Source organism: Botryllus schlosseri, chromosome 3 (assembly GCF_051294905.1).
Source record: "Botryllus schlosseri isolate E-star chromosome 3, Bs_hap1, whole genome shotgun sequence".
NCBI lineage: Eukaryota > Metazoa > Chordata > Ascidiacea > Stolidobranchia > Styelidae > Botryllus > Botryllus schlosseri.
Genome location: NC_137238.1, coordinates 7,494,760 through 7,506,857, shown reverse-complemented (window position 1 = coordinate 7,506,857; position 12,098 = coordinate 7,494,760). Strand labels below are relative to the sequence as shown.

The 12,098-nt window shown below is 41.0% G+C and overlaps 2 protein-coding genes and 1 long non-coding RNA gene across 5 annotated transcripts in view; all 3 read right to left on the bottom strand.

Annotated features, from left to right (window-relative positions):
- LOC145434839 (uncharacterized) overlaps positions 1 to 12,098 on the bottom strand; it is a 249,143-nt gene that overhangs the window by 232,425 nt on the left and 4,620 nt on the right. The gene's annotated exons all lie outside the window — the stretch shown is intronic.
- LOC145434862 (myb/SANT-like DNA-binding domain-containing protein 3) lies at positions 777 to 2,671 on the bottom strand. Of its 2 annotated transcripts, XR_013913596.1 has the most exons (3): positions 2,022 to 2,671; positions 1,191 to 1,759; positions 777 to 1,043 (listed from the first exon to the last, which is right to left on the bottom strand). XR_013913596.1 is itself a non-coding variant. In XM_080312106.1 (2 exons), the coding sequence occupies exons 1-2, from the start codon at positions 2,383 to 2,385 to the stop codon at positions 1,596 to 1,598; spliced, it is 528 nt and encodes a 175-aa protein (XP_080168232.1). In that variant the 5' UTR covers positions 2,386 to 2,671; the 3' UTR covers positions 777 to 1,595. The 2 variants fall into 2 exon arrangements, 1 of the variants encoding a protein (XP_080168232.1); XM_080312106.1 differs by having other exon boundaries at positions 777 to 1,759.
- LOC145434878 (uncharacterized) lies at positions 5,894 to 6,163 on the bottom strand. Its single transcript, XR_013913603.1, has 2 exons — positions 6,042 to 6,163; positions 5,894 to 5,988 (listed from the first exon to the last, which is right to left on the bottom strand). It is a non-coding gene; the product is annotated as an uncharacterized LOC145434878 (long non-coding RNA).

Below are 12,098 nucleotides of genomic sequence, written 5' to 3'. Positions count from 1 at the left end.
CTCATAGATGGTACACATATACCAATTAGATCACCTGGTGGACCTAATGCAGAGTTATTCAGGAATCGAAAAGGTTATTTCTCTGTAAATGTACAAGTTGTTTGCAATTCTACAATGGAATTCACGCACATTGTCGCAAGGTGGCCAGGATCGACTCATGACAGCAGGATATTTGAATCCAGCTCACTTCCTGTGTATCTGTCACGAACGAACAAACTGCTTCTTGGTGACAGTGGATACCCACTGCTGCAAAATCTGATGACTCCGCTCCCAAATCCTCAATCCGTCGCTGAGAGGCGTTATAATAGATCCCATATATCTACCCGCATTAAAATTGAAAGAGCGTTTGGTGTATGGAAGCAAAGGTTTCAATGCTTGATGATTCCACTGCGCACCAGATTAGATAACTCGCTCGTGATAATTGTTGCTACTGCGTGCATCCACAACTTGTGCATTCGCCGACACGAAGACCTAAGCGACATTATGCAGCTCTCAGATAACGTTGCTGATGTGATAAATACACTCGAGAGCGATTTTGTGCATACGCCAGATAGTACTAGTACTATTTCAGGTAGAGCCAAACGCAACGAAATAGTGTCCTGTCATTTTACGTAATTGGAACGTGATAAGCTTTGTCAACAGGAGTTTGCGTACCATCTGGAATGGTACATTAAACGGTCTTTCTTATCTCATGCTGTCATATTTTGTGATACGATTGTTAATATACAATGTTTTCAATTCTGTGAACAACTCTCTACCTATTACCAGCCAACAAATATTTGGGTTTCAGTTGTTAATAAACAAAGAATTGCAGTCGAAATATTTGCAAAGTTGGGCAAGGTTTGGGATGGTAGGCCTATTTTAAAGTCAACCAGTCACACATTGGCATATTTTTTTTTTCAAGCGGTATAGTTCCTCTGCCATTTCCATCTTCTTCTCTTCATTACGACGTTGCAGTACAGCATTTTCCATTTGGAAGCGATATAGATCCATCCTCATTGAATGCTCCTTTGCATTCATTGCATGGATCTGACTGGACAAGCCTGTATTGAAATAGGCACATATGAAAGATCATGTATGACAACGTATATGCATGCAATGGGAAAATCCTTGTCTACTGTGGCATTCTATCAACACCGTTGAAAGCACCATAACCATTTGATTACGTGCAGGTAAAATTTGCAACAAACCTTCAAGTTTAGGATTATCCATCCACGGCCTTTTCCGCGCCTTCACAATTGGAGTAGACGCTGCTGCATGCGCGATGTTTTCACTATCATCACTAAGAATGCTGCCTGAATAAACGATAGATTGAAAATGCTGAGGTTCATTAAAATTGAAATGTCTCTGCTGCACACACACCGAAATTGCTGCAATTATTGTTGGATGTTTCTGGCACATCACATCTGTTTGTCTCACTTTCTGTTAAAACAAACAAAGATCCTGTCAGAAGCTTTCGAATCTGTAACCTGCTTAGATCATAAGGATGTGGCAGTATCTTCGTCTGCTGTAACTATTCCAATTGCAACTAAAAGGCCTCTGCTCACCTATCGGTTCATCATCTGGTATTTGTGCTGCAAAACAATTGGTAATTATCAATGTAAATACTCATCACATACAAATATGTGAATTGAATACCCACTGAATAATATATCAATAAGTTGATCCTGTTTAACGGGCTCATTACCGAATTCCGGTACTTTCTCTGCATCAAAGTCATATGGATTTTGCAGTGGTTCTATCTGTGACGGAATGATGCCTGGAAATGAACAGCAATATAACTTTGTGATATCGTTCTCTGGAAAGCACATCCCACACTTTCTAGATCTGTTTGGGCTCGATCCGGAATAAAAATTTACTATGGGACGTAGTTATAGGTAAACTTTCACATCACCTGTCAGCTGTAGAATTTTTTGATTGATAATCTGTTGTAATTAACTCATGATATCTGTTCTCAACTATAGGCTCGATACAACCACTGTAGTACAGTAACAAACTAAACTATAAAATATGAATCTTACTAAGTATTTTCTTGGACATCTCGTCCAACTCAGGAGGTGGGGGTCCTCCTCCGGTTTTGAAAGCGCATTGCCTTTGTTTCGCAAAATCCTTCTTGGTCTTCTGCTTCAAATTACGCCACAGGTTTTGCAGCTGACGGTGTGTCCGCTTGCAGCCAGTTGTCCGAGAGTTGAAATTTTCAGCAATTTCAATCCAGCAGTTCTCTTTTTGCTTACTAGTCTTGCCATCTGTTGCTTTGCTCTCAATAATTTTAGAATAACTTTCAGCCAATTCTACTATCAAATGTTTTTCTAACTTTGAATAGTTTTCTCCTAGCTTCACAGCCATTTTAGAAACCTGTAGACTGAGCAATGGAATCATGATCATTACTCACATCAGTAATAGAGCAGTGTAACAGCACCAAATAAACCTAAGTCAAACATTATCAGGCACCGAAGACTGGATAAGAACCGGCTACCGATATTTACCGATTCCCGAAGAGAAAATCTATGTCACATCAAATGATTGATAGACATGGATGGACAAACTGGACATGGTTATCACTTTACCGGTACTAAACACCATCATCATTTTCCGGCAAGCAAATTATCATCATTTGCGCCATGCAAATGGTTAAATAGCTTTATTCCCATCGGTTCGCTCTGGAGAAATCCTGGCTAATGTACGACCCACAAAATAAAATAGCCCACTTCTCACTTGATCATGACAGCCATTCACTTTCACCATAGCATATAGCCAGCACTACAGGCTTCCGGGCTACAATGAGGGTAGCAAGCTACCGATACTATACAGCAGTAGCTATACCCACAAAGACTAATCAGGACCTTAATCTAGCTGCCGAGGTTGATTATATTTTAACACTTGATTAACTTTAATTACAATCTGTGCAGTATAATTTCAGAAATTAACGTTACTAATCACTAGTTAGTGGCTAATCGGTATCCGTGCACCCGACCCTTAGTGTCTCTGGCTATGTTTGCATTCAATGATTCTATGTGGTGGTGGAGTAACAAGCAATTATTACGTAACAGGGTGCGCTGTGAATCCGTACGTATGAGCGAAAGGGCCGAGGCCAACTCCTCTCCTTAACAAATCAGCACTTAAGTGCGATTCTCTACTCAACTAAGTGCTGATCGATACTCAAACTTAAGTGCGCGTCAATTCTTGTCACTTAGTTGAGTATCGATTTTCAGACGTCATTTTCGAGAATCATGTTGCCAGATTTTATTTACTCCGAATCTGATATGCGTGATTGGTTTCGCCATGACAACAGGAGGCTGTCGTCCGAAAATCACCACCACAGCGTATGGTGGGCTACACACAGATATAAGGAATCAGCAATATCGCTTTGCTTGGGCAGTGTTGACTGTTATTTGGAACCGCTAGTATGCATAGCATACGTTTCGCTAGCAGCTGTCGGCGAACGTAGTGCAACTCTCAACGAAACTCCTGGTACATGTACCAATCCAAGGACCCTAGGCTCTCACAGTGCCGGCTTTATATGCAGGATGCACTTCCAGTGCAGTACCTCATATTCCAGCTATATTCTCACATTCAACTGGTCGCATGTACTATCCATATTATCCGTGGACCCTAGGTTATCAAAGCTCCTGCAATCTAACTTTTTAACGATATCCTGTTATTAAAACTTTCAGCAAGTAATAGTGTACCTACACCTGTATTCTGCAAAATGAACTTAAACGAATGTGAAGATCCAATTGAAATTCTGGAAATACTCGAAGAGCGAAACCACCACCACACTCCACAAAATTATTTGAAAGATGTTCACCATCCATTAGAAATATATACAGACAAGAAGTTTTACAAGCGCTATCGCTTTTCCAAAGATCGATATTTTCAGGATTATCAAACATGAACAGTCATTATCTGTCCGACCGCAATGTCTGCCCCCACTGCTCCAATTCCTTATGGCGTTACGTTTTTTTGCTAAAGGCCACATACAGCAATCGGATGCAGACTTGATGGGTGTGTCACGCAGCACAGCAAAGCGCAGCATTCATAGAGTAGCCTACGCCATCGCCACTCAGAAGCCTTCCTTCATCCAGTATTCTTATGCTGACGTTCAAAAGATCAAGGAAGGCTTCTACAAAATTGCTGGTTTTCCTGGAGTAGTGGGGGCAATCGATTGCACTCACCTACCTATCATGTCACCAGGAGGTAGCGAGGCCGAAATATTCCGTAACAGGAAAGGATACATGTCGATTAACGAACAAGTTATATGTGACAGTGATCGCAAAATCTTGAACATAGTTGCAAGGTGGCCCGGCTCCACTCACGACTCGCGCATATTCAACAACAGTGCAATCAAGGGTGATTTCGAGGAAGGCGTGATTGACGGGATCCTTCTCGGTGACAACGGCTATGCCTGCCTCCCATATTTAATGACGCCATTAATGAATCCAACATCACAGGAAAAGCGATATAATAAGAAGCACATCTCCACGAGATCCCGCGTTGAGCATTGCTTTGGAGTGCTGAAACGGAGATTTCTGGCGCTGAGTATTCCTTTGCGCACAAGGTTGGACCATAGCCTCACCATAATCATCGCCATCGCTTGTCTGCACAATGCAGCGATCACCCGCAATCAGATCCTGGAAGAGGAATTCAAGAAACTATTAACGAGCCTCATGTTAATGCAGGAGATACAGCTTCAAGGAGGGCAGTAAGGCAGAGCTTCATCGCGAGATTTTGAGCTTTGCCTTAAAAAATTGTGTCACAGTTTAGGACGGCGGCGGGAAACATACGACCCGCGAGGGGATTTTGTCCGGTTCGCGGACAGTTTCAGTGTGAGTCAGAGTGGAGATTACGCATAAGTTCATAGAAGCAAGTAAACTTGCACATGGGGGTGCCTGTATGACAATTATGTTCTCAATTCCACATTGTCTTCCTCATTATCGCTGGACAGGAAATCACACTAGACCCCTCATTACTATACAAATTACTGGTTTTGCTCCATTTCTTACTATTTGTTTTCGTTAATTCTGTTTTATCAATATACTACACAGTCGCCTTTCCTCATTATTTGTATTAGTACAGATCAGTGAACCACAGGGTTTTGAATATAGGGGCCGCTCGAAGAGGCCTGCATCGTGTTACAGACAGCATAATGTGAAGTCCAAGTACGACCTACCCCATTGCGACAGCCACGATCGATTCAGATGTTCTCCGCTTAGGTTCTTCTTTAGTACTCTGCACAATTTTGCGTGCCCTCCCCCTTGCGCCAGGGGCATGCTAATCTTCTCAGTATCGTTTCGACTCTAGTACGTTCACCACCGCATCGGCACTACCTGCGCACTCATTGCACGGTCGTCGCAAAAGACTGACATGTGCTAGTGACTTCTCTCTCGTATGGAATAAGACGAGTCGAGCGTGACGCTATCATTTAGGTGAGCAAAGAACGAACATGACATTCGGAACTAGAACTTTTATTACTAATAATATTAATAATTTTTTTTTACGATTTTTCCAATTTCTCGATTTTCAGTTTCAAATATTTGATCCTCAATCTCAGCTATTCTTTCCTCAATATACTTTCTTCCTCCATCATTTTACCCTCCCTTATCCTCAACTGTTTCATCCACGTCGCTTCAATAATTGTTTCCCTCATGTATTCCGCCTTCACTGCTTCAATGCCTTTACCTATGTTCTCGTCTGAAAATAAAATGACTTTGCCAATTTCGTTGGCCATTGGCACTATGCAGCCTTGGTATTGTTCTCACCACGACGACTACAGCTGGTTGATTGATAAGAGCTTGTGCTCATAATATTTTCTTTGTTCCCAGCATCCTCCTCCTCCTCAATGACGGAATTGAGTACTACAACTGGAAATGATGAAAGAGTATTCGGTTATTCACTATACACATGAGATAATTTCGCACGACTCACAGGACTTGTCTCCATCATCGTCGAAGGGATTATTTAGGTCCGATATTTGCCCCGGAACGACGGCTATAAAGCAAAATTTCATGTTGAGCCGCCCCACATAGCAAATTCAAACATACATGCCACTCCCTCACTCAGAGGGTCAACATCGACCTCAATGATCCCTCCTCCGGTTTTGAACTGCTCTTTTTTCAGCTTCGCCGCATCAGCCTTGCAGCGATCCTTCATGTTCTGCCATCTTTTTTTCAGGCATTTTACTGACCTCTCGCAGCTGATGCCGGCCGCATTAAATTCGATAGACAGCAGCTCCCATGCCCTCTCCTTGGCAGTCACACAAACTTTATCGGTTTTTTCATTTTCCAGTAAGGGGCTTTGTCTTACTAGCTCTAATAACAAAGCTTGACCGATTTCAGACCATCAACCAAGTTTCGCCTCAATTTAACCTTTAACACTACACCGCATGGCATTCAATACCACATGGGAATATAGACCAATATACTAGTTACTCAGAAAACCCAGTGCCAAATCTCAACTGTAATCCAACATCTGTTTACACCTTTTTGAATTTTACAGTGATAAACCGGAAGGCTGCAGAGCTGAAATGAGCAGAAAATCGTCAATTTTTCCAAATGACATAACTTTTGACCCCGGGGATCAATTTTCCTCAAATAAACTTTATTGTGTTCGAAATTAACTCATCTATGCATGTACCAAATTTCAGAAGATTTGGGAATGTGGTGATTCCAACTTTTGTTGTCCAGGTTGGGAATGGCCCATTGCTCAAAAGTGGTAAGTAACACGATCGACGAATATGTCCATTGTCCAAATTCAAGTCAAAATATGAGCAGAATCGAGATTACCAGATCACGATCTATACATCGACATCTCCATCGCACACCACACCTTACTTTTGTCGTTTGTCCTTTTGAGTTATCGTCCTTTTAGGTTATCTTCAATTACTTATCCTCCCTACGTGAGCGGTATGCATGCCTGTTCTTTACACCAATACTTCTCAACCGGTGGCACCCACCAGTGTGCACTCCATGGTTTCGTCACCTTTCCATCATTTCATTGTATCGCAATCTTGTTTTTTTTCAAGTCAATTATTATTATTATTATGATTAACAATGAACTTGATGTACCATTTTATAACTGTGCTGTCTCCTGTCTGACCTGTTTTAGGATGGATTACTGTACTTTTATGCCATAGAAACTATACGTAGATTGGAGACGAAGATCGAAAGAATCCAGTGGAGTACAACACCGATAAAGAAGTTGTGAAGCGGTACAGACTATCAAAAGATTCATTTCATGAGCTTTTAAATTTGTTGAACGAAGATCTGTCCTATGATAGTAAGAGGTGCCACGCTATCCCGCCTCATTTAAGGCTTCTGGTAGCATTGCGCTTCTTTGCAACTTGTCATTTTCAAATGACCGATGGTGACCTATTACAAATGCGGCACAACACGGTCTGTCGAATTGTGCACCAGGTTTCTCGCGCAATTGCCAAACGAAGACCATATTTTATGAAGTTACCAACAAATCAGGAAATGTATCAAGAGAGACAATTCACTGGAGTGGTTGGGTTGATCAACGGGACACATGTTCCAATTATATCACCAGGAGGCCAGAATGCAGTTTCCGCAATAGAAAGGGATTTTTTCCGTTAATGTGCAACTCATGTGCAAATATGCAATATGTCATATTACTGTAAGGCGGCCTGGATCAACGCACGATAGCCGGATCCTATAAAGTGGAAGTTCGCCTCTTTTGATGTCGAGAATTAACGGTTTTCTCCTTGGTGATGGTGGGTATCCTTGCTTACCATACCTTATGCAGGGCTGTGGAGTCGGAGTCGGGGTAATTTTCGCTTGATGGAGTCGGAGTCGTGAAAACTATAATAGCTGGAGTCGGAGTCGGTGGGAAAATACTGACTGGAGTCGGAGTTTGTGAGAATGACTATGACTTCGACTCCGACTCCTACTCCAACTTCTCTATCATGAAAACATTTGCTTTCAAAGAATTTTCAATAGAATTTTTATGTACCACCAATCACCGTTATTATTAACCATACCGATCAGGTGCGGCCAGCCCGTGGCACGCAGGCCAAATTTGGCACACGAGAAGGTTAGGTGTGGCCTGCGAGGTCATTTTCGAAATTATTTATGCCGTCAGGTACAATTGCAAGGCCAACCAAAATTTGATTAGCATGACCGCGAAAAAAATTTGATGATGACTAAAACAACAGTTCTGACGCATTGACGTATCCAGGGGTCAGCCAAATTTATCCCAGATCTTCTTATATGACCATGAAGTAGAATATTTCATTGCAGATTGACTTGGAATTTTTCTCGGTACTTCGCATGATTCATTGTCACTAGATGTCTTGCATGCAGTATTTGAGCCCCCTTCTGAAAATTATAAATACATATTATTCACAGAATTGAGTCTAACTATGTATATTCGCAATTAGGAGATACGGCTTCGCTTGTGCACTTGCAGCGAGATCGTCGACAAAACATTTGCACAAAATGATAGAGGCATGTTCACTGATACCGTCGATTTTGCTATGGCTAAACGTCGAATAATCCTGTCCTTGCCAAATGAGCCCAGTGGCATACAGATGCGACCCCCAATGTACGTTAGCGACATATTAATTGATATAGCTATAGCCTTATTCAGTCGTTATCTTGCAAAAAAAAATTCGCGCCTAGCGCGACCAGGGCCTGATTGCGCACTGCACAGTTGCATGACATATTGTTATCAATTTTAGAGCGTAATGCTATAAGTCTTGTTTGCGATGTTACTTAATTCGGTTCGCTCCTATCGACGACTAAAAAAAGGTTATCAACATTCCCGTTGCCCGCGCAATGGTTCGTAAATCTCAGGTGTCCCTTTCGCCGAAAAAGTTGCCCACTCCTAATATAGATAAAATTAGCCATTACTTGCAAATTACAACTCAGTTGCAGAGGGGAAGAAAATCGCAAGATTCGTTTCCGCGATGCAGTCAAAATTGATGCAATTTTCGGAATTATACCATGATACTGTGACAGAGAAAATGCATCGGCTGGTTTTGTAGAATTGTAAAAATGATGTAAATATGACCAAACGATGCTTCCCACTTGACAAAATTAAAAATATTTGTAGTGTAGCTTAGCTGTTTGGGTCGAACAAATGTGAAAAGTAGTTCATTTGCAAAGTATATCACCAGCATTTGAACGTGTCTATTAGCTATTTCAATGAAGTCTACTAATTTCCAGCTAATCCGTGTCATATCTTCTATTCGTCAACTGGCGATGTCTTCATCCAAACTCTACCATAGGCCCCTGTAAAGATGGAAATAAGTGGGAAAAAGCATCCCTACATCTTAGGCATTTTTGATCATGCCGGAGTGGTGAAATTTTCCACCGTAAATACTATTATTTGAAAAATGATGGAAATTTCTAATTGGATGACCTCAGCATCTGCGAATTGAAATGATTCAATTTTTTTGTGCAAGGTATTTTAGGTAACCTATAATGATTTGCCAGCTAAGCCAATCAAATTTGAAAAAAGTTTTTTTTGAACACCCCTAGTGTCCACTGTTCCATAATGATCATAAATTTTAATATTCATGATTTGAGCGTTTATGCATAGTATGCTGTACTTTGTCAGTGTTTGAATGAATTTTGCAAGGCGTTCGGAATTGGTAGCATTTTGAAGGATCGTTTCATGTTCGCTTGTAATGATTTTCTTGCTAATTATTTTAGGACAAGAATGCAGAACAAGTCCATATCCTGTCTCAGTCTTACGCAGACAAGGAAGAGGACGCAGACAAGGAAGAGGGTGCAGTATAAAGTCATTTCCCTCATACCAACTTTTGACCTCGTTGCAAGTTGAACCTGTATGAAGATTGAAGATATTTCCAGGTAGAGAGATTGTTGGTTGCAATTGTGCATTGCTTGCTGTGGAATTTTTTACAAGTTACAGTTGAATCTGCTGATTATTATTTTCATCCGCTCTAGACACGGTATATACGATCAAAAAGGGGTGAAAGTGAGTCATCCTTGCTGCTCAAGTAAAGGTGGATCTGAAATTGTGACTAATTGAGTATTTTCCAAAAGTAGAACGAGTCGCACACTTGCAGGTTACTGCAGTTGGTAGAGGCCGCTTTCAAAATTGCAGGATGTACGTGAAAAATATATAATGGCACTCCAATTATAGTGCGATTTCTAAATTGCATTCACTATTTACTACATTATAGGGGCTATCTAACTGGTTATGTCTGGAAAACCTAAGTAGAAGTAGTAAAAAACATGCAGTACAAGTAGGCGAAACCCGAGTAGAAGTGCTTTGTTTGTTATACTGCACCTTGCTCAATGTGTGACAGATCTGCACATAGAGGATGTCGTAACGAGCAATTGACCAGAATAAAACATCCTGTTTTTTTTTGTATCTCTATTCGTATTACCTCTTCACCTTCAAAACTTGCCATCTTAATTCTTAAATATCAACGTCGGATATTTCCCTACACTGTAAAAAATCTGGTAGATTTACTGGGAAATCTCTGTAAATCTTGCAACGAATTACCGGTAGCTGCCAATAACTGTTCGTAGCTTGTAATTTCACATTTTGATATGTAATGTTACCAGATTTCTTCGCAAAATTACTGACAGTTACTCGTTACTGAAGTTTACCAGGCTATTGGCAAAATTGATTAACCTGAAAATCTCTGCAGCCAATGTATACGTGGAAATGAATGTTACTGATATCATTCTCGTGGTGATTTGACCTGATTCAACCTCGGTCACCAGACTGGGTGGGGTCTGTCATACGGAAATTGTTGGCCCTAGTACCAATTTCAGTATAGTACAATAGTACATAGTAGGGTAAAAGAAACAACTGACAATCGTAGATAGCCACTATTTTATATTATAAGGCTATGCCTATACGACCGGTCTCGCTGGTTACATTCGTTGTCACGGATAGGACTGATGAGTTAGAATATCTGTTTAGGATGTATATAATATTGTTCAGGAACTAGAAATATCAGCGCCGCATGCTAAGTTGACCATTCGTTGATGGCGAACAAGGCGACCTGTCATAGGTTACCGTTACGCGTTACTGCTTTTTCTGAGATTCGTAGTAAACAACCAATGCACAACTGTGACATCACAGGGAGCGTCTGGTTAAGTAAGTACGGTAAGTAGTGACAACATATGGAATAAATATCAATTTATACGCAATTAGATGGAAAAGAAAGGAACTAGATGTAATGATGAATGTTTCTGTATGAAAAAAACGACCTAAATTAACCATTATAACGCAGTGGCCAGTAGATATTATTGGTCGCATGTCAGCGGATGAATACCACTTATTTCGAAATCGTTTGAGTGTCGTATCGTCGTCTGGCCATTATTGAGATTTGAGCAAAGCGTGAAGCGGAGCTTGTTGGCTTCAAGAAAGTGGACACGATCAATGAAGATTCGTAGGAATGCTGATTGGGATACGCATCGTAAAAGGTACAGTACTACATAGTATTCGTTACCGTGAATATCTACGACTGTGCACACCACCGGGATGACTTTGATTTCATGATTGAAATACTTCATTCGCCGCATTCTCTGTTCTATTTAGGAAGAAAGTGGACACGATCAATGAAGATTCGTAGGAATGCTGATTGGGATACGCATCGTAAAAGGTACAGTACTACATAGTATTCGTTACCGTGAATATCTACGACTGTGCACACCACCGGGATGACTTTGATTTCATGATTGAAATACTTCATTCGCCGCATTCTCTGTTCTATTTAGGGATGTTAGTCGACCTATATACTGACCTGTGACACCACATACTCTGCCGTGGAGTAGTTGAAACTGTTGGCATGTTTATGTCATTTTTGGGCCATAGCATAGAGATGTTTCCATCCACTGCTGGATTTGTTTGGCACACATGCCACCTCAAATGAGGAACATTTTGCTTCAATACACTAATATCAGTGGTTCTCAACCTGGGGAACGCGAGTAATCGACTAAGTCTGTATGAATTCTGACTAAACATGTGTTTCGCTACCAATTTCAGAAGACGATTGTTGAAGATGAGACTTATTTCGTACCGGTATTGAAGAAAGCTCGCCAAATTCAAACTCTAGCAGTCGCGTTCAACTTGAGTCAAGCAAATTTTTGATATTCGTT